Consider the following 23,315-nt stretch of genomic DNA (forward strand, 5'->3'; position numbering starts at 1 on the left):
ACTGGGGTTCTGCTTTCCCTCCAGAGTTTAGCCAAACAGTATGGAAGAAACAAGAAAAATTCCAAAAAGTTCTTACTTGTCAAGAATCACGATTATATTAGCAGTAGCATCGTTAATGGAGCCCATATATCTCAGTCCAGTGTAGGGAATGTATAAACATGTATCTGTTAATTCCAGAATCACTTATAAGTCCAGATAGAATATAGCCTTTTGTACTTATCAAAAAGAACCCAGAGATTGACCCTCTTTGATAAATTCCTCCCTCAGAAAAAGAGGATGTTAGAGTAACATTTCTGTTACTTCCTATCTCTAAAGCTGCAATTCTTTCAGATAAATGACAAAAAAGCCTCATCTGTGATATTCTTTGCTTAATGGTTTTGATGCATTAATCTTTAGAAATATTATGCTGAAAAATATATATATCAAATAAAGAAAGGGAAAGCAGAGGCTTAAGCCACTTCATGAAACCCCTGGGATTTCAGTATAAAAATTTCAAAGACTTTAAATAACCAGTATTAGAAAAACGTTATTTAATTAGGTTTAACCATGTTGTTTTTTTAGACCCTGACTTAAATATGAAAATCATGTATGACTTGTACTGCATAATTACTGGCAAAAGAACAAGGTGTCTGTATAATGCCTCAAATGTAACTGGCCATAAAAAGTGGAAGTGTTTACAAAAGAAAGTGCGGGGAATTAGGGAGCGAGTAGGATCCTGGAGGAAAGGCTTCTTTCCTTTTCCTTCCTGGAGAGAAAGGGAAACTTAGAAGCTTCTATGAGGCAGATGTTTTATGACATTGCCTTGATCTTAAGAGGCCAACTACACGGATACCATTTATGGGATGCTTCCCATGTGTTCTTACGTATACTTTTAAATCTTGAGATTAGCTCTCTTGGTTAGGTATTGGTGTTGTCACTACAGAAGAGGAAACAGACCTAAAAAGACCAGCTGGCTTACCTGGGGTCACACAGCTGGTATAAATAACTGAGCTTTGAATCCAGGGAAGTCTGACTCAGGAGCCAGGGCTCCTTCCAGCAGGCACATGGCTGCCCCACTCCTGTCTACCACTGGAGACAGTTATGAGTCAGGGAGACATCAGGAAGCTCTAGCTGAGTGGTGTGGAAACAAATGAGATGTGTTCACATTGGTCATGGTGAACACATGCTAGAGTAAATGGGCAGGAGGGTAAATCATGGTCTATAATTTTGACCATATCTCATCTGTTTTGCTAAATACCACAATTTAAGTATTTTTCTATTTTGGGATTATTTTCTACAGGTCCTGAAGTATTTAAAATATCATATATATATTTTTAATTTAATTTTATTTTTTATTTTTTATTTTTTTAGGAAAAACATGGTGGTCAGAGGTGGCCAGAGCATTATGATTTTGGTGTAGTCTGGGCCACATCCTCGATGGAGTTGCCTATAGATTGTCTTTTGCTTAATATAATGAGTCCCAGTTATTTGCAGTCCTCCAAATGTACTTTTCTCAGTATCCCATTTATTTGATCATATTTTCTATTCACAATACCCTCACTGCACTGCCTAAAGGAGCTGGAATTTATTCTCACCTAAGTTCTGGTAATCACTTTCTTGCCTTTTATTGAGCTGTAAGTCAGATGTAAATAGGCTGCATTATGGGCTGAAATGTGTCCCACCCCAAATTCATAGGATGAAGTCCTAACCTCTAGTATCTCAGAATGTGACTAAAATTGGAGATTGGGTCTTCAAAGAGGTAATTGAGTTAAAATGAGGTCCTTAGGTCAGGGCTTCATCCAATATGACTGGTGTTTTTAAAAGAAGAGATTAGGGCACAGACTGGTATAGCAGGAAGATCACATGAGGACACAGGAAGAAGGTGGCCCCCCTGCAAGCCCAGGAGAGGGGCCTCGGGAGAAGGCATCCCTGCCCGACACAGTGATGTTAGACCTCTAGCTTCCAGAACAGTGAGACAATAAATGTCACCCTGTCTGTGGCACTTTGTTATGGCAGCCCAAGCAGACTCATACAAGCTGAGAGCACAGATCCAACAAAAAAGGGGAGGGGACAGGCCGGTTGATGTTAGCCTGGGGCTTTGGACTATCCAGGGAAGGAGGGAAGAATGTCTATTTTGTACAGAAATTACAAACAGGGAAGGACAGAGTATGAAAAGCTTTTCCCTTCCTGTTGCCTTCCAGAGGCTGGCTTCATTGATTTGTTCGTGTTGGTTGGAATTTCTGGGTGTTTAACATATTCAACAAAAGTAAATTTGAGTACAAGCACCCTTTATAGATGTTCTTAATTTTCTATGCCCCTGCTCCCCTTATAGCTTCCATGTGTAACACAATATATCCTTAATAATGTTTTAGTTTCTGGAATACAGCATCTTCTAATTAAATCCACAAGTGCTATAAAAATAAGTGGAGGTGACAAGTGTCTTGGAAAGTGGAATAAAATGCAGAATGTGCTAGACAAGTTGGAAAAATGAATGCATATAAACAGTAAAATTCAAATGGAATTAAATATAGAGAGATGAATTTGGGGAAGGGAAAACTCTCCAAATATGCCAAGGCAAAATGGAAGAGGTCTGGCCTTTTACAAATGTGTCAGGGAGCCATAATGAATGACACGTTAAATCCCCATGTGACGCAATGAGAACGTGAACACAATCCCAAGAGTTCTAGCAGAAGCAAGAGCTTGCAGGAGGACATCCCTCCCTGCACTGGCTGGCATTTTTCTGAGTGTCCACTGTGTACCTTATAATAGCTTGAAGAGAAATTAAGTCAGTGGGTCTCAAGATTTAGCATTTGTCAGAATCACCTGGAAGGGCCGTTTAAACACAGATCATACCCCCCTACCCTTGCCCGGAGTGCCTGATGCAGTAGATCTGGGATGGAGCTCAAGAGTTTGCATTTCTAACAAGTTACCAAGTGATGCTGATGGTTGAAGGACCACATGAGGTTTTTGAAAGAGCTTCTCTTCAAAAAAGGGTATAGGAAGGGGATTTATTATGTCCAAACAAGAGAAGCCACCGCTCAGATTTAATAAGAACCTTCAAGAAGGAGGAAGGATATAATGATCACCTGAATGTTACTGAGCTGCTTATTCTGCTGTGGGTAGGACAGGAGCATGGGTCTTAGATTTGCTAAGAGTTAGGGCTTACATCACGACATGCTGGCCTGAGCGACTTTGAGCACCTGAAACAGGACATTCAGTGGAGATTTGAATTATGTCTTGGAAAGTTTGAAAAAAGTAAGGAGGGAGCTCTCCTTCTGGCAGGGTCCAGGAGACTCCCTGGACTTCCCTTCTGGTTCTCTCCATGAGCCCGGGACAGCTCTATAAGCACGATGATGGCCCAGAGCAGGGCAGGAAACGAGGGATTAAATGAAGTTGAGATGCTTAGGTGGGAGAGGCTGATGAGAGGAACATGTTGACATTCAGAAAAGAGATGAATGATGAAGGCAGCGCCATGTGGGAGCCCCTCTCAAGCTCACCTGCAGGCGCTACCTTGGAACATACTGGAAACTGACAGAAGACGCAGAATTGGAAAGGCACAGAAAGGCCGGAGCTGAGCTGCTTTGGAAGTGTGGCTCTGGGATGCTGGTGCCCATGACGGGGCAGCCATTAAACCAAACACACTGACTGAGCGCCCCCCCCCCCCCCCCCCCCGTGGGCAGGGTCCTGAATGAGGCCAAGTCAGTCAGGTCCCTGCTTTTCGGGTGCGGATCCCTAATGACAGCACAGTGGATGAAAATGAACGGGCGGGGGAAAAATGGGGAAAACAAGGCTGGGGGAGCAGTGTAGGGAAGCTTCCAGAAGGAGAGATGAGGGACCGAGAGACGGTGGCCCAAGTTTGCCAGATAGAGAAGGCTGGAAAGGTATTGGAGGCCAGGGCACAGCATGTGCAGGGAGCACATCCCCTGTGGGCCGGGCTTGACTGGCAAGGGGAGACCAGGAGGGTGGATGCCAGCTGCGTGGCTGGAGTCACTGATACACACTTCATGCATCTAGAAAAACTCCTGTGCCATCTTGGCTCCCTTGTGGGTGGAAACAGCTCACCGATGTCTCATGGTGGGTGGCTCCAAGGAAGAGATTGGGAGCCACCGATACAGGGGGGCAGACTGGGAAGTATAGTTGATTTTCAAAAACAGGAAAAGGAGTACATTTTGTACTTGCTTGCAAAACAAAATGAATGGATTTGGATAATCAGATGGCCTGTTGGGGGAGCCAATGTAAATGTCCTACCCTCTTTTGGTTTCCTATTAACACCAAGATTACTTTTTGAAGAGAAATTGAAAGCCTTCATAGATGGCGGTCTCCAAGTATTATAGCTATGGCCTTTAAATGGTGAAAAATTTGGGGCACCTGGGTGGCTCAGACGGTTAAGCATCTACTTTTGGCTCAGGTCATGATCTCAGCATCCTGGGATGAGCCCCCCAGAGGACTCCCTGCTCAGGGGTACTCTGTTTCTCCCTCTGCCTCCGAAGCTCCCCCTGCTTGTGTTCTCTCTCTCTCTCAAATAAATAAATAAAATCTTGAAAAAACTTTTTTTTTAAATGATTTCTTTCTGTCTCTTTTTTTTAAAGATTTTATTTATTTAGTAATGAGAGACACAGAGAGAGAGAGAAGCAGAGGGAGAAGCAGGCTCCATGCAGGGAGCCCAACGTGGGACTCGATCCCGGGTCTCCAGCATCAGGCCCTGGGCCGAAGGCGGCACTAAACCGCTGAGCCACCCGGGCTGCCCTTGAAAAAACTTTTTGAAAAAATTCAATGCTTTGATTTTACAAGTTGCAACATCCTTCCTTTCAAATGTCTCTACGCCGTTAACGACGCTAAAACTCCCATTAACTTTTGTTGGAGTTTAGTCAAAGGGAGAATAAAATATACACAAAAATGATGTCTTTGCTGCTTATGGAGAAATCATTAATTCATGGTCACAGGGTCGCAAGAGCAAACCAGGGGATGTGAGGCCTTCTCACTTCGATGGGGAGTCCACCATATTCCACAGTAAAGAGTCTCATGGAAGGAAGAAAACGTTACTTTCAAGCTCCATCATTTATTTTGTCTTAAGTACCTTTTTTTTTTCATGCACAGAAAGATACTTATATCTTTCTCTGTCTCTTTTTTTATCTAGTCTTTTTCTAACTTTTATTCTCTTGCATTGCTCACCAAGAATCTCTGATGTGATGCTGTGAAGGCTATATCTAGGTCTATCAAATTTTGGTATGTATTTAAAAACCATATTGCTTGTATTCTAGATGATAACTTTGCAGGTTCTCAATCTTTTATCATTGGAATAAATCATCATCAAGAGTAGTTGAAGGTCCACTCTAAGATTTTATTCAGGTTCCTTTAATTCCTGGTAAGCAGATATAAAACTGAAATTAAAGATGTAATTATTTTTTATTAAATTAAAGCAAATCACCCCAGGTTGTCTGGTCTGAGGGCTCTGTACTTCACTCCATGAAAGTGAACTCTTTTCTGAGTGTGAGTTAGGGAACTTTCTGCTCCTATAATTTATGACGTATTTTACTGTTGGAACTATGCTCTTGTGAGATCAGGCATTTGTCATAAATCATATGAAAAAATAAATTGAGAAACTTCTCTACAGTATGATAGAAATCCTTTATTTTTTAGTGGTTGTCTGTATTATATTTCTTCAATGGAAAGGGTAATATTTAAAGAAAAAATTGAAGACCACTATCGTTATATTTCCAGCTCTGAGCTTTGTACTTTTGGACTCTTGGGCATTTTATGATCTGCTATCCTCAGGATCCCAGCTTTTATATCCAGGACTCAGACTTGAGCATCTCCTGTCAATTCACCCAACTTGTTAACTTTACTATATGCTCCTGGGTGTTTCAAGGTGTTTCAGAGTGGATGCCAAGAAATAGTTGTCCATTTATTGCTACCATTTCCTGATGTCTCTGACCAGGTTCTCCATTCATTCCCCTTGATCTTTCTGGGAATAGAATAGACCACTGGCACATGCCTGGAACAAGAGGGCCAGGCCCAGGGGTGCCTGCTGTGATGTCGATTTTCAGGAAGGTTCGCATGCAACTCTTCTCTGGATGTGCTTGTGTATTCTCTCAGCAGGCACACACGGGAGAGGTGTCTGTGCATATGTCGCCCAGGACCATCCTGCTCCCTGGGATGTTGGTCATAACTGCCACAAAGTGGATTCTCAAGGCACACCCCCAAGGGCCTGGCTGTTTCTTCCCAATTGCTAGGTCTCCAATTCTATAGTGAAGAAGCCAGTCATGGTGGTTGGACCAGCACAGGACCAAATGTTCCCACAGTGAAAATGAAGTTTGTTCCAAGGACCAACAAGTGCGGTGTGAGAATGTTTCTGAGGTGCATCTGGGCTCAGGAGAGGGACTGTGGAAATGGATCAATGATGCCTACTTCGGGCAAGTTGTTGAGGAATGGCCCCGTATCTGTCTCTTATTTGCCATTTCTTGATTAGGCCCTTCTCCTGGATTAAAACCATACTACCTCAAAACTAGAGTTGTAATTTTATGTAACTGAAATTGTCTATCACCTAAATGCACCTCCTCTGAAATCCAGGATGAGAATGAGAGCTACTTTGTATTAAATGTTGATGATTTCTAATTGATTCATCACCTTTGTGGCAATTTACAACTTGGCTTTGCTGACAGAAATAGTGTTCAGCAGACTGTATGAAAAGAGGCTGATCTCATTTTTCCCCCTAGAGATAATTTTAGCATAAGGTTGAACAGATAGAAATAGGTCTTAAAAAGCCAATAAAAGATAGAAGCTCTTGCCTTATTTAGGGAACCATTTAGAAGGTAGAGAGTCCAATGGCATCTTGTACATAGTAAAAGAAATAAGCTAGCGGAGAGATCGGGGTGGGGAGAGGGGAAGGAAGTCCTCAGTGATACATCTGGCAGGGACTGCAACCCTGCCTATGATTAAGCTGAGGAAGAAGAGTAGGGGCTGGGAACCTGGGATCCCCAGGCAGTGATTAGATTTGGGGGGGAGAACCACAGGGCATCAGACCAGAGTCTCCGTCTCTGGGAAGCATGTTCACACCTGACTTGGTTTTTCCTGATGTTCGACCCTCAATGGAGGAGATGGGGAAGGAGAAGGAGAAGATCCTTGCTAGACCCACTCACAGATCCCCTCGCTACACCCTCATGGCACTTACTGTAGACCTTAGGTACATATTTGTGCAAGTCTTTGATGAATGTCCATCTTCCTCACTAGCTGTGAACTCCCTGAAGGAAGGGCTCCTGATATCAGTCCTGTCCTCCAGCGTAGCTTCTAGGTACAGTGCCTGACATATAGCAGGTGCTCAATAAATATATATAGTACACTGATTTTTAAAAATATTTATTGAACAAGCAACTGGATTTTCCAAGCACAGCCCTTGAGTGCCACTAAGAATGGGCTGTATGCATGGCTGGATCAGAAGCCAAATGGCTGAGGTCTCTGGAAAGATACTCCTACTTTGGTGCAGATGGATGATGAAGAATTTAGCAGTGCTTTCTTCCTCCTTTTTTCTTTGTATTCTATTTCCTTGCTGGGTGCTTTACATTGTACAGACTTCCAACAACTCATGAGGCCATCTACTCAGTCACGCACTCACTGTCAGTTTTTGTTTTCCCCTCTTGATACCTTTCCTTTGTTACTGCCCCTTCCAACTGCAAATCTGGGTCTTAGCCTCGTCCAACTCTTGCTTCTTAACTCCTCCAGCTACTGGTTTCAAACATTTCAAACAGAGCAGATCCAGACTTTAAAGCGTTACAACAAAGAAAGAGAGGAATTGATGTTTCTCCATTGCTTCACCTAGTCTCATCTCTGCAGCCTTTGACACTGTATCCACTTCCTACTTTAAAAAACACTTTTGGATGCTAGATCGTTAGCCTCTGGATTTCTCTCCTACTTATTCAGACGCATCTTCCATCTCTCCCTTCCTTTTCTATTCCTTAAAAGCTGATGTTTCCCAAAGTGACTCCTTTGTCTTCCTTCCTTCTCTTGCTCCTCCTGATTTTTCTAGCTGCTGGATTTGTTTGCAGCTACAAGGTACACACTCGTGACTCTCAGATCCCATCCTGAGTGCTACTACAATTCCAGATCCTCCATTCCAGCTATCCAGCACAGGCTTTCATAAATTGCTTTTCGTGTTTTGCTCTAGTCTCCTAAATGGTTTGTTTACAATAGATGTTTCACCACTTCAGCTCAGCCTCCATCTGCTCCCCAAGTTAGAGTTGTTTTCTTGAAAAATCAAGCTGAATGTGTCATTCCTCTCTTTAAATACCTCTTATAGATTCCCAGGGCTGCAGAGTAGATGGTCATCACCATCATCATGACTATGTAAGTGCTTGCTGTGTAGCCAGGCACTAACTACTCCATATATCTTGATTTATTTTATCCTCACAACCACTCTGGGAGATTGCTGATTCTTCCCATTTTACAGACGAGGAATGGGGGTACAAAGATGTGGTTAAGATCACACAGAGACAAAGCCCATCCTTCCCAGCTTGATCACGGAGCCCTTCCACGACTATCCTCAGCCTCCCCCTGTGCTCCAGTCACATGACCCTTTCTGTTTCATGACACTCCATCCTTCATATTTCCCTGCCTTGGTGCCTGGCATCCCCATGGCCTGGCATCTGGGTGATCCCATCATGACTCCATCTTCCCCATCAAGACTCAGCTTCTGAACCATTTTCTCTATGAGAACTCAACACTCTTCAGACAAAGTTGGTCACTCCCACCTCTGTGATGATACTAAACTTTGGTATGTACCTGCCCTGTTATGGGACATTCCCTGCTTTATTGTGCAAAGGAAGTTTTTTTTTCATTTACAGTTAAAGCATGTAAGACTTGCTTAAGCATAAGCAGTCTTGGTTTCTTCTTGACCCTTTTTTAAATGTTCTGATCACAGAGGAAGACATAGACATGGCTAACAAGCACATGAGAAAATGCTCCCCATCACTGGCCATCAGGGAAATACAAATCAAAACCACAATGAGATCCCACCTCATACCAGTGAGAATGGGGAAAATTAACAAGGCAGGAAACCACAAATGTTGGAGAGGATGTGGAGAAAGGGGAACCCTCTTGCACTGTTGGTGGGAATGTGAACTGTGCAGCCACTTTGGAAAACTGTGTGGAGGTTCCTCAAAGAGTTAAAAATAGTTCTGCCCTATGACCCAGCAATTGCACTGCTGGGGATTTACCCCAAAGATACAGATGCAGTGAAACGCCGGGACACCTGCACCCCGATGTTTATAGCAGCAATGTCCACAAGAGCCAAACTGTGGAAGGAGCCTTGGTGTCCATCGACAGATGAATGGATAAAGAAGATGTGGTCTATGTATACAATGGAATATTACTCAGCCATTAGAAATGACAAATACCCACTATTTGCTTCGAGGTGGAGGGCCCTGGAGGGTATTATGCTGAGTGAAGTAAGTCAATCGGAGAAGGAAAAACATTATATGGTCTCATTCATTTGGGGAATATAAAAATTAGTGAAAGGGAATAAAGGGAAAGGAGAGAAAATGAGTGAAAATATCAGCAAGGGTGACAAAACATGAGAGACATCTAACTCTGGGAAATGAACAAGGGGTAGTGGAAGGGGAAGTGGGCGGGGGGTTGGGGTGACTGGGTGATGGGCACTGAGGACGGCACTTGGTGGGATGAGCACTGGGTGTTATGCTATATGTTGGCAAATTGAACTCCAATAAAAAATAAATAAAAATAAATTAATTAAATGTAATTTAAAAAATAAAATTTTTGTATTAAAAAATAAATGGTCTGAAAATTAAGTATCATAAGTGACAAAGAAAGGATGTGTATCCCTATTGGATTTTAGGCACTATCTGCTTATTACTTAAATATTCCTGTTTTTGGATTAGAGCACTGTTACCCATGTTCTCTAAGAATGAAAAAAGAACTACTTGCCTTTTAAAATGAGTGATGTGTTCAGATCAAGGATTAAATAGTCTGTGATTTAAAGATTACTCTCCATTGATTGAGACCAAACAGGAGATGAGCGGTAAGGAGAGAGGTCCAGGTAGCCATGGCTGCCTGGACGTGGAGCTGTTACCTGCTGGCCGGGCTTGATGGGTGAAAGCGTGATGCCCTGGGTGTTGATCACTGGCAGGATCTGGTTTCCGATGACTGTGGCAATGATCTGGCCCTGGGCGTTGGTCAGGAGCTGGGGGGTGATGGGCTGTACTTGGAGGCCCTGAGTGCCGCTCGCTGCTTGGCTTGATGGCCCCGGATTCGGCATCAGAGGAATAGTCCCAATGATCTGAAAGAGACAGGCCCAAAGGTGAGGTGCTGGGCTCTGCTCTGGATATACACATGCAACTGAAGACCACTCATGCCCTGCTCTGTGCAGGAGGCTCCCAAGAGCTGACCAAGAGACTGACCAGATCAGGAGTGGTGGGTGTGGAAGGCAGTGGCAGGGCCTGAGCATCTGCAGGAGAATAAGCACGCATGAACGGAGTGCATGGAAAGGCAGGGAAAGCATCTTACTTGAAAGTAAAGTCAAGCTTCGGATAAGCTTGGGATTTCTGCTGGGGCAGTAGAGGCATCTGCTTTGTTGTCTCAGAACCAGGCAGAAGATGGAGCTCTCATGGCACCCAAGCCCTCGTCTAGCGGGGGAGCCATATCCCTTTCCCAGAGGAGGGTCTCAGACCCAGCGTGCTCCCTCACATCCTTTCCCCTTCCCCGTTCTCCTCTGCTCTCTCCATCTTGCTTCCTTTCACCAGCATCCTGCTCCTCTCTCAGGGTCCCTGGCATCCCAGCAGGAGTGGGCCTCAGCACCCTGATGCTTGTGGTGGCTGACAGCCCAGATTCTGACATCAGGGAGACAAGATTCCATTCCTAGCGGTGTCACCTACAAGCTCAGTCAAGGAGCCTCAGCCTTCTGAAGGCTTTCAAGAATTATGATCACAAACAAGTGTTTGAAACTCTTAAAATAGAATTGGAATGACAACTGAGGATGAAAATTTTGAAAATGTGCATTATGAACAGCATGTTTGAAACTGGGTCTTAGGGGTTAGAAGTTCAGGGTTTCAGTGGCAGGTGGCAGAGAAGGTTTCTGTTTGCATCTAGTAGCTTCTGGCTTCAGTGAAAGGATCGTGTGGGTATTGCAGGAGGGAGCCGGCTGGCCCCAGTCACTGTGCTAAGAAGGAAGGGAGCATGGGCAGGGTAGTAAATGTTCAGGGTGTCTATGAGACCTGGAGATACAGATCACATTCATATGTTGCTAGAGGCCAATTTAATCGGTACAAATGAAAATATGATCTATGTTTTCCAAAGTTTTGGATTCTTCTGGGGGAGTCACAGAGCTGACAGTTAGATGCTTTTCCCTCCATACAGCACAGGATGGGCAAGCAGTTCTGCTCTTTGAGTCACCTTCCAGGGTCCCCTCCCAGATGTGAACTGTGGTAACGTGGCCTAGGGGCCACCAAGACATAGTAATAATACTGTCTCGGAGAGTGCTTTTATGTATATGGTTTCATTTCATCCCACATTCTTACATCCACCATGAATTGGGCATTAGTCCACTCCCTAGAGGTGGATAAGACAATGGAGCCTCAGCTGTCACTTGATGGGGGCGTTGGTAAGTGACAGAGCTGGAGTCTGAGTCTGCTGAGCCCCAGGTGGTTGCTCTTCCATTCTGTGATCTAGTTCCCACCACATGGAGGACATTGAGAGAGGACACTGCATCTCTGCAATTTCCCTCCCAACAATAAGCTGCTTGTGGTCTGAGTTTATAGATGATTCTGTCTTCCGCCCCCCACAGTACTCCAAACAGGGCTCTGAACAGAGGTTCTCAACCCATCTTTTGAACGAATGGTTTCTAGACTCAGTTATCACCAAGATCCCAGATGCAACCAGGACCGCAGAAGAATCGCAAGACCACACCATTCAGAGACAGAGATCAGGATGGAGAGGGTGCCCCCTTGCCCACCTGACCATCACTTCCACCACAAAAGTCCCTGTGGGATGGCACTAATGGAGGAGCTGTGTGAACGCTCAGAACGGGTGGCAGTTGTCAGGGGGATGCCCATGGAGTTCAAGTAATTGCTTCGAGAGTGGTCAGCAGGCCCTCAGGGAGTCCGGAGCTCTGCGGTCTCACTGAGCAAGCCCACAGGATCCGTCCCACAGCCTCAGCAGGGCCAGCAAGGTCAAGAGGAGTCCACATCAATAGATCAGAGCACATAAGTACTTGATTGATGATGAGTGGTCTTGCATGAAGCAGCTCGGGATTCAAAGGTTGTTCCTCTGACCCCACGGGCAGTGTGGAGAGGCCTGGGGAGCCAGCTCCTTGTCCCGCATCTACGCTGACCAGTCCTCTCTGGCCTCCCCATGTCTTAGGCCTGAGAAGCCCACTCCATTGGATGGGCCTGAGTTGAAAGCCTATAGAAACTGGATTCGTTTGGGTGGCAGGGTGGTGGGTTCTATTTTAGGCAGAATGTCAGCGTGTTTCAGAGCCAGTGTGAGTAAGTAACCCGGGAGAAGGCTTCAGAGTGAGGCACAGCACCTGACAGCTACGAGCACGCTGTGATGCTGGGAGGCATTCGGCTCCGAGAAGATTGACACGAGTCTGTGAGTCTGTGCGTGCCTCATGGTAATGAGATGCTTTGCCTGCTTTCCCGGTGGAAAGAAGAAAGGCGAATGCAAACGACTCGCCAGCCTTTCCCGTAAGCGGATCCTCGCCCCCAACACTGTGCTTGACATTACTAAAACATGGTGCCACTTACGTCTCCTCCCCACCGGCTTCTCTCTTCTTCCGTGGGTCCCGGCATCACTTGCTGAGGGTAGGACGGCACTAGTGTTGGAGCCAGAGGCATCCAGAATTTCATGAGTGGAAGGACCCTGTAGTAAGGAGGGTTTGCCCGCCAGCTATGGGGTGGGGTGGGGTCTGACAGTTCGAAGGTCTAGAAGCTTCTGTGAAGCTATGCATTTCTCATTTTTGTTCCCCTTGCAGGTGAGTTGGGACAACCATCGGGGACGTCAAGAACTTGGCAGCGCCCTATGGGGGTTTTTCTAACATCCTACAGTGTACTACAGCATGCTGGTTTTCACGTGCTCCCGTTCATCGAGGGTACCGATGATCACACACTGTGTTGTCTAAAAATTCCCAGATGTGCCTATTTTTCTTAGGTTGGCCACGACTCCTTTCAGGACCTCCACAGATCTCACCAGAATGCTCCTCGGATCCAGACGCCAGAGAGATCTCAACGTGGAAGGCAGGGACGCCCAGGCAGCTGTGGTGTGAGGCTCTTGGCACTGGTGTAAAGTTGGCAGTTTTACTTGCAGAAATTGTATTTTAATTTAGAGGACTTTTGATATTAATCTACACATGTTCTCAGGAAATCAGGAAATTAAAACTGAGGTTTGATGTTAGGAGACCTCTGACTTGAGGGCAAAGAGAGAGAGGATGCTCCGGAGACTTCTGTAACCCTAAGACTAGCCTTTGGAGTTTGAGTTTGTGACTCCCAGAGCTAAGGATTTGCTGCTACGAGAGTCTGGATGGAAAGACGTGTTGCTGAGGGAACAAGGCCAGGAGGCTATGATGCTTGACCAAGACATTAACTCCACAAGAGGATTTCCGGCTGTCCTAAGATGCCAAGGACTCTGGCAGAGCAGCCTCGTGCCTATAGACTCTTCTCTGTTTAGCCTGCAAAGGAGAAGGCCAAAAAGATGCACCTGGGGGCAGAGGAAGGGGCAACAAGGCAGGTACATCGCTTGCAAAGATTCTAACAATTCACCAGAGAAGTGATATGTACCAAACAAGTGGCAAGGACTATCCGATAAGAATCTCCATATCCATGTGATGGGTGCTCAAAGACATACTGGGAATGAATGAGTGATACCAGAGAAAGATGAGGGTGGCTAGAAAGACTTGACTGAAGAAATGAGGGCAGAGCAGAGTCTTGAAGGTTGGGTGGGATTCTGCAGGGCAGAGAAACCATGCCAAGCAAGAGGCTAGCTGGATATGAGAAACATGGGGGATGGTGCATTGACTAGTTTTCAAGCAACAGGGGTTGAGACAGTAGAGCAGGGACAGGTCAGCATGGAAGGTGTCAAATTCCACCCCGGCAAAGGGATTCGATGACGGCTTTTGAGGGTATGGGGAGGAGCGCCGAAATAGAGCTATTTCTGGGGTGAAGATGAAGGTGTACATAGAATAGACTGAAGTGGTGAGAGACTCCAGACAGGAGATCAGTGGCCAGGATGCTACTGCGGTTTGTCCAAGTGTGAAGCAAAATGCCTCCATGAATCCTTGACAGAGGGGTTGCTGGATTCGTTGACTTCCACTTCAATTCAAAATCACGACCTACTCTATGGCTGGGTTGCAATATTAGAAATTTTTGAGTCAAGTTATTGCCCCATCAATCCCACAGCAAAGAGCTCGGGCATCCTTTGCAATGATCCTCAATGTCTTTGCCTTTGCCGCGGCTCCAGCAGCAATGACTCATCCGATGAATGCTTTAACCAGGCCGAGGTCCTTACCGGTATTGTAATGATAACTTCCAACCTAAAAGAGTTCTGGCCTCTCTGACAGAGGACTTACTTGGTTGTTGCCGCTCGTGTTCTCCTGCCTTTTTCTGTAGAGGACTGAAGAGCATAAACCACAACTGAAAATAAAATCCGCGTTGCAAGGGCAAAGGAAAAATATTGTTAAAATGATGACCAGTGTTCATTAGCACATGGATCCCTGTTGCCATAAAAATTCGGGTGGCTTACACATAAAGGTGACCGTTGTCAGTTCAGCAGCAAATAGGACTCTAGCCATCACAAAGATCATCTTGGGACCGTAGCAAACCTCAACAATGCAGGGTCACCAGGTTATCATTCAGCGCCCTTATGGACTTTGCACCAGTTGAGGTGCTCAGTAGGGATGAATTAGGACTCATGAAGGATTAACGTGCCCTGAATTTATTCACTGCCCACAGTTGGTGTCATCATCAGCAGCTGATGCTGGCATCAGAGAAGCCCAGGGCATCCAGAGAAGTCCTCTGATGGGCCACATGTCGTAATTGTCTCTGACATGCTGTTAAACTCTGCCACGGAGAATGTGTTTGCAGATGTCAAATTGACAAGCAATTTTGTTGCACATATCTTTAAGAAAAGGAAATCCGGCAAAGCTGTAAATCGGCAGCTTTCTCAGCATCTTCAATCCATCAGCAGAGACAATTCTTTGCCAAATATTTGTGTAACCTCAGCACTCTTTTGGTCAAGAGGCTTTTGTTAACACTAGCATTGAACAAAGAGTGCTGGGGAGCCAGAGAACTGGTGGTGTGAGCAATCCCTAGGATGGAAACAGCCCATCACCTTCCCCTTCCTTTCTGCCAACAGTCATGCTCTCTCTTTCTCCAAGGCAGGATTTTGTCTTCTTTCTATAACACATTCATTGTGATCTCACCATGCTCCGGGTGTAAGGTTAAACCCATTTAGAATTATTTGGGCAGCTCTGGATGGGATGTTGGTTCCAGGAAAGGCGGGAGAATACAATTACTCCCCAAAGAAAATTTATTTTTCCATGATGCAATTGTGCCTTCTCGCATGTAGCTCTGTCCAAGATGGGGAAAAAGGGAGGTGTGGATGTTGAGAGGGGCTTTAGCAGAGGATCTGAACCAGAGAAGAGTAAAGCATGAAGATGAGATGAAGGAGCTCAATAGAGGGAGACACTCAACCAAGGATGCTTGGGTTTCATCTTGCTGGTGATGTCAAACAGTTGGCCCTGGCGTCCCCAAACTCTGGAGGTTCCAGGGTTCAGAAAAAATACAGCACCCCAAGTGATTAACAATGTCTGGCTTGGGTATGGGAAGAGGGAATGGCAATGCCTGAAGGTGGCATCGCTGGAGCTCAGGAGATGAGACAAATCATCTTAGGCCATCTGCAAGAAATGGATGACTTTTTGAGCAACTGTGTGAAAGAATTTCTTATGGATGTTACGGGTGCTGAGAGGTGCTCCACCCCTGGGACTATCTACCTACCCAATGTTTCCCACTGTCATTTGGAATTAGAATCCCTGCTGGCTGCTCTACCATTGGTTTTCAACTTTGGAAACACACTCACAGACAGTAAAGAATTAGAGGTGCCAGGATCTTTACAATGTCACTTTCGGTCACATTATGAGAAGGTTAATTTGGATGAAATCTGGACATTGTGAAGACAGCAAAGAACATCAGTAAAAACAATCCTCTTTTCTAAAATCTTCTTTTTTTTTTCTAAAATCTTCTTAAGAGTCATTAAAGATAATTTTCCTTAATAGAATTTAGGATATGGAAAAAAAAAGAATTTAGGATATGTGTATAGAGGAATAAAACTCTCCATGGCCAGGTTCAAGCCCAGGCTTTGCCACTAACCGGTGGAAGATTGTTAGAGAATTACTTCACGTCCTAGGACCTCAGGATGTTCATCTGTAAAATGAGAATAGTGACGTCCACTTCATAAGGATACTGTAAGGACAGGATAAGATAATGAGCACAAAGTGCTGAACACTGCTTTACCAACCAAAATGGGATTCAACGAATGTTCGTTTATAACTTAATTTTGCTCACATGCCTATGTGGTAACTCCTGCCACTTGTGCTAATTTGTAAAGGCTCCTTTGTATTTTTCTGAAAATTATGATTTCACCATGAAAACAGTTTAGCTCGAGCAACAGAAAACAGAAGTTTACTGTGAAAAATAATGAAACCCTCCTTGTCTTATAGATGCTAAGTTGGAGGTTTCCATAGAAGCACCCAGATTCAGTAGATGTTGCATTCCAAGGGAGGGACTAGACTGTGATGCTAAAGACCAGTTAGGCATTTCCAGAACCCAGAGGGGCAGACACAGAAGAATTTTAATATTCTGTGTATCTTCCTCACTCCCAAGGATGGGGCACGGGGAGTTCTCTTCACCTCTAGGTTAATGATGGTGGTTGAACAAATATTGTCCCCTCAAATTTGGGGAACATATCCCTAAAGAATCTAAAGGTCATATGCTATGGCTTTTGAGCTGAGAGGGAAGAGAGAAAAAGACAGAAGTGCAAAGAAGAGAAAGGAGAGGGATGAGAGAGGGCAGTACTGCATTAGCTCTTGCTACACTCCCCCTGAGAGCAGACGAAGATGGATGAGTGTTTCCCTGGACTCATTGTCATAGGTCTGAGCCATATAAAATCATGTCCCGGAGGACGCCCTGGGGAGTGGGCCCTGGGACAGCATCACAGAGAGAGCCTTGAAGGGTGGACCTAGAGAAAACCAATCCCTGGGAGGGGAGTGGGCAGCTGGAGGAAAACACACTGCCTGTAGCGCTATGCCCTGGGAAGGTCCCAGCTGGGCCTCAGACAACCTGGCTTGAGGCATCTGCTGACCCAGAGGGTAGGGCATCTCTTAGCAGTTCAACAGAGGGCCATTTTTGTGTGCCCCTCTGTCCTCTCCCCACCTTGGCCTGGCTTGTCAGGAACAGAGTCAGCAAACTGAAGAAAGGAGAATCAAGGAAAGACAAAAGGACCAGACTACTCTTTCCCAGTAGCAGAAGCAGCAGCAGCAGCGGACCAGGGAGGAGGCCCCACTGGGGACGCTGCTGGTGGCCATGGGAAATATAAGTTGGGTTCCAAGTTTTGATTATGATCTGGGAATGGGGCACCTTGTTGGAAACTTAAGGTCACCGGAGAAGACTGTGTTTCCCTGAGTACCTGAGAGAAGTCGTGGGGCAAGAGCCTAAGCTCAGATCCAAGGGGAGGTGATGGCCTGTGGCCATCGAGAAGGTTGGCAGGGACAGTGAGAGGCTCTGAGGATCATACCCTGCTGACTTGGTGACTTCTGTCCTCTTTTCCCACTTTATGGGAAGGGGGTTGGAGATAATTGTCAATTATGTGATCAAGAGATTTGAGTTTGTCATTATCCCCTGGTGTCCTACCCCTTCCGACTATCACATCACTGCTTTTGTGAGGGGCAAGTGTGAGTAGAAGACACCATCTTTTTCTGTTTTCCTTCGAATGTTAGCATTTTGGGCCCTTAGTTCAGTGGTTTTGTATGAATTAAACATGGCTTAATCATGAATATTAGCAAGTATTTTCTAAGCTATTCCTATCTGTAATTTTCAAAACATATAAAGTTAGAGACTGCCTTTACCTTAATCATTAAGGCTAATAATACTAAAAAAGGAGTATCTGTGGGTCACGAGACTTTATTCACTAAGAACACTTGCAAAGTAGAGGAGAAATGAAGGCAAGAGGAGACTTGGAAGAGAAGAGAAGATTTGACAAATTACTGGAGGGAGGATTTAAAACTGTGAGCACAAAATATATCTTCCCATAGACTATGAACTTGGCTTAGTTCTGAGAGCTGGTGGCTGCTATTTCTCACATTGATTGTTGAAATGTCAGCCGGTAAGCTACTGGACTCCACATCTGGAACTAATGATGTTCTATATGTTGGCTAACTGAGTTTAAATTAAAAAAAAAAAAGTCAGCTGACTTCAACACAATACTATGGCAACGCCTTCATTGCTGAAATGCTACTAAAGCTCTTGAAAACCTGAAAGTGACACCAGGAAAAGCCAAGTGCCCACCAAAGGAGAACACAGTGACAATACCTAAGGGAAGGTCAGAAGATTTGGGAGGAATCTAACCTGGTCATTTGGCAGTTATCTTAGCAAGACTGTTCTCATCAGCAACAGCAGTATTTAAAAGGCATGATAAAGATGTCCATATGGGTCTTCATTTCCTATCTGATCTTTAATTAAATATATAATTAATGAGTACAAGACTACCCCCAACCTCCCAAACACACTCTCGAACACAGTCTTTTATTTGTTTAATTGTTGAGAAAGAAGAAATCTAATGTATGTGCGTTTGTTTTTCAATTCCAAATCATGAGGCAGGGGGAAGAGGATCCCACTCGACTTTCATGATCTAAGACAGGGTTAAGTCATGTCAATTCTAAAGGGGTTTTATAGGAATGATTTGCTTATAGAGCATGGCCTGAACTCTGGTTCTGTGGCCCATTAGCAGCAAACATTGTGGAAGAGACTTCCCATCTCAGGGAACTGACAGGTCTCCCAGGTAAGAGTCAACTCAATTGATACACTGATCATTCTTATTGGACCTGAATCTTTTTTGAGTCCTTTGGCAAAATGAAGTTAGCAGCTGTGGCCATGGTCTGAACTGTTGACAGTTCCTATTATAATAACACTACAACTTGAATGTGGCACACTCGACACTCTGCATGTGGGTGTTTCTGGTTTTGTTTTTTAATTTTAAGATGCATCGTAATATCTGTTCTTAGTATTTTACTATAAATATGAGATTTTTCTATTCTCCCTTTTATTTGGGTTCCCACTCAAGCTTTAGGAAACATTGACAGAGTAAAAGTTTTGCTCCAGAGTATCCTCAAAAGATTAAATTAAATGTACACAAGATGAACCGGCATTGAGATAAGAATTAAGTGGGGAATCTTTGTAATTGCCTGAATGGCTTATTCGTGGTGTGATCAGTGGGGACAGATCAGTGTCAAAAAAGGACACGAATCCTTTTTTGAACACAATATAGGCATCTGCCATCAACATATGTTTTGAAATTGCATCTGAATTATGAATTTGCACTACTGAAAAGCATATTGGTAAGCTCTGGATTATTTAGAAATTCTTTATTTCTCTATGGTACTATTTTGCCTCTACCACTCTGCTTTTACTTAACTAGAAGGTGGGATGAGGAAGACAGAAGAGGGAAGAGTCAATTTTGCAAAATATCAGCTCAAAGTTTGACTGGGCATGATGTGTAATCCAAAGTTGACTGGCTTCATCTGCGACTGGACAGAAACACCCAGTGATACAGAGAAGGTTCTCCCAGCTAAGTTCAAATAAACAAGATTCTCAGCACTAGATGCAATTTTCTTTGGGCAAGGGAAATGGAATTTGGAGAGATTCTTTTGGAAATGGATGGAGAATTTTCCACTTTGTTCCAAGTCCATCTTCCCCTTGGAAATCTATCACTTATGGTTAGTGACTGGTTTGTTTGTTTGGTTGATTGCTTATACAAATACTGATACTCACATATTAAAAGTATTTTTATATGAAGAGATAATACAGGCATATTGCCAACATTTTCATTGTCCGAAAGAGTGGAGGATTGAGGTAACTGTAGATGATTCTAGCAAAGGAACAAAAATGTCTTCAATCTTATCTGGAAAAGCCAGAAAATCTGAACATCTCTGCTTTATTACATATGACTTCAAAATTAAGAGTGTTAAAAAAAAACAAAACAACAAAAAAACAAAATTAAGAGTGTTGTTTTATTCATGTATTTGCCTCATGCACAAATGAATCCCTTACATATTCACTCACTCACTCACTCATTCACTCACTCAGCAAATCCTTTCAGGGACCTGCTCTGTGCCCAGCACTGGGCCATACCACCTGCTCTAATCCCTACTATAGAAGATGGGGAAATCATCACCCAGCCATCTGAATTCATGAAAATCCTTTCTTTTGGATTAACAAGAGCATTCTATAAATCTTGCCATCTATGGCACTAGCAACTGGCCATTGAAGAAGAAAGCCTAAGGTTTCCAGTAGGCGGGATGGTCAAGATAGAGCAATTACATAACGCTAAAGCCCTTGCCTGCTCTTGAGTAGTCCTGCAGGCTTTTTTCTCCTTCTGGGAAACTGCTGCATTTGTCAGTGGCTTGAGGTGATCTCCTACAGTCCCTCCTTTTTGAGGACTGTTTGCATGCTCACATGCGTCCCCGAACAACTGAATTCACCCTTCATTGAAATAAGTTCTTATTTTCTCCTGAAAAGTAGCAGGTTTTTTGGTTTAACCTTTGAAGAAGGCCATTAGGTAGGTGCCAGGCACCGATCTAGATTTTAGGAATCTGAGAAATTTCTCATGACCCTAAATTTTGTTTTAAAACCACTTTGATTGGGCGCCCAGGTGGCTCAGTGGGTTAAACATCTGCCTTCAGCTCAGATCATGATCCTGAGGCTTGGGATTGAGTCTGAAGTCAGGCTCCCTGTTCAGTGGGGAGTCTGCTTCTCCCTTGGCCCACCTCCCGATCTTGCGCTCTCTCTCTCTCTCAAATAAATAAATAAAAATCTTTTAAAAATAATCAAATCAAATCACTTTGATTGTAAAAAAAAAAAAAAAAAGAAGCTGGTTATGATGCCTGCAGAAATCCAGTGTCAATCAGGTAGCCATCAGGGGGGTAGGTAGAGGTAGGTCCAATGGGACTTCTGGTCCCTAAGAAGATTAACGGAAACTGCTGTTTCTCACTGGAAACTAGGAAGGCCAGACATGCAGTGGGGAACACCCTTCAGTTTGTGCAGAATGATGTTCCTCCTCAGTGACCACGCCACTGTCATAAGACCTCTGTCATCTTGATCTCACTACCAGGATCTGTATGAATTCATTTTGTGGCAAACAAGGTCTCAGTTCCACCGTTCTCTCACAAAGTTCCCCCACTTCATCTATGAATGTATTGTAACTTTCCTATATAGAATATGAATTGGAATTTAAAGAATGCATATTTCGGCCCATGGTTAATTTGTAGCAAGGACATATTCCTTCAAGCCGCGGTGGCCTGGATTTCAATGTGTGGCTCCTCACTTGATTTTCAATGGTAGGGATGAAAATGTTTCTGAATATGATCTAATGGTCAAATTTCTGATTCTCTGCAAAGACTTTACATTTTTGTTTCAGTAATTGTTATATTTGTTCAGTAGGATGTTCCACGTACCCGATAGCAGAGACAAATTTTTAAGGATGAACTTGTAATATTCGTTATTCATCATCCTTCCCGTTCTCCCCAATGACTACAAATTAAACTCTGAGTACTATTTATTTTCTTTACAGCTACTAACACTGTGGAATTCCGAAAACATTATTTTTCCCTTCCAAAGAGGATCATAACTGTAGTGAAGCCATCATTTTGCAGAAAGACCAACTTTGTAAGATTTTATATGGCTTTGCCTAAGACTTTAAGTTTTAATACCAGCAAAAAAATACCTAGAATGTGGGGAAGTATTTCTGCTTCTGCCTGCTGATGCCAGATTAAGTGACTAAATCAGATTAATGTTATTTATTGCTTGGGAGAACACCTTTTCGTTTGACTCAGCCTTGGCCCTTAGAAGCTTTAGTAAACATCCCTAAATGAAGCCCTGGACCTATGAACTGTATATTTTATATTTCTTCCCAGATGGGAGGGGAAAAAAAAGCAATTGCAATGAGAGCAAAAAACCCTCCCAAATCGGAGACCAGTGATCTCCAATATTCTAGGTTCTTTGGAGCAATGGGAACCGGTGAAGGAAACGTTTGGCAATTGCTCAAGAAAAGTGCTGTGCATATTTAGCATTACCTAGTGCTATGAGTGCATCCAGCCTGCAAAGCTGAATTTAAATTAATATAAACAACAAAATAAGCATCTAAAAAAAAGAAAAGTGGGCAATGAAACCACTCCAAGCATGATTAAAGATGCATCTATTTATCACCACCCAGTTTCATGAGTCCAAGATGATTCATATGCTTTTTGTCAGGAGAATATCCATTGTTGTGGCAAAATTAAATGTATTTTGATACTTGCTTGCCATATTTATCTATTTGTTCAATCAGAAAAAAGTTGTCCTCATCACTCCAACATATATTACTTTTTCAATTTCCTCTGAGTAATGTTTTTATAATGTTCTTTAGGGTGAGACCACGGAGTTTCTCATTTCTCACAACAAAGACCATAACTCATTAGAATTATGCTGATGAGGTTTTCTCATAAAATTGCATCCTCATTTTCAGAGGTGACCAATCTGCACCCTTGCCCCTAACCATCGGGCAGGTGTGGATGGATATGATTGAAAAGGGCCACCACACTCTTCACTATTGTGGTTTCTTATAGTTTTGTGCTTCCTATTTTAAGTGCCCCTCAGTGTGTGTGTGTGTGTGTGTGTGTGTGTGTGTGTGTGTGTATTCTGGTACTTCAAAGGTGGTCCTGAAAAAATGTAATTTATCATGATAAATAAACCACCACTCTATTTCTCAACTGTCCCGTTCTAGGATCAATAATTTACAACTTATGCCAATGGTATGAATTTTGGAATTTTTAATTCCAAAAGCTACTTTTGACATATAGCCTTATGAGGAGTATGTTTCACATATTCTGCGTGCCAGATGAAATCACCACCAACAGGTTTACTGAAGGTGGATGGAGATGTTTTTTATTCTAGAGCATCAAGGAAACCAGCAGTAGTTAAATGAACCTAGCAGGTGATACTCCTGTATTTTGATGAAATAAAGTGCAATATCTTCTTAAAAGAAAAAAGTGGATGCTACGTGTCCAGCAGCCACGTAGTTATGTTATA

At 43.7% G+C, this 23,315-nt stretch overlaps 1 protein-coding gene across 1 annotated transcript in view; it reads right to left on the bottom strand.

Moving 5' to 3' along the window:
• Positions 1 to 23,315, bottom strand: part of POU6F2 (POU class 6 homeobox 2) — a 125,857-nt gene that overhangs the window by 21,818 nt on the left and 80,724 nt on the right. The window contains exon 3 of the mRNA XM_038562668.1: positions 10,061 to 10,267. Within this exon, the coding sequence (XP_038418596.1) occupies positions 10,061 to 10,267 (207 nt within the window). The remainder of the gene's footprint in view (positions 1 to 10,060; positions 10,268 to 23,315) is intronic.

The sequence above is a fragment of the Canis lupus genome, chromosome 18 (assembly GCF_011100685.1).
Source record: "Canis lupus familiaris isolate Mischka breed German Shepherd chromosome 18, alternate assembly UU_Cfam_GSD_1.0, whole genome shotgun sequence".
Classification (NCBI taxonomy): Eukaryota; Metazoa; Chordata; class Mammalia; order Carnivora; family Canidae; genus Canis; species Canis lupus.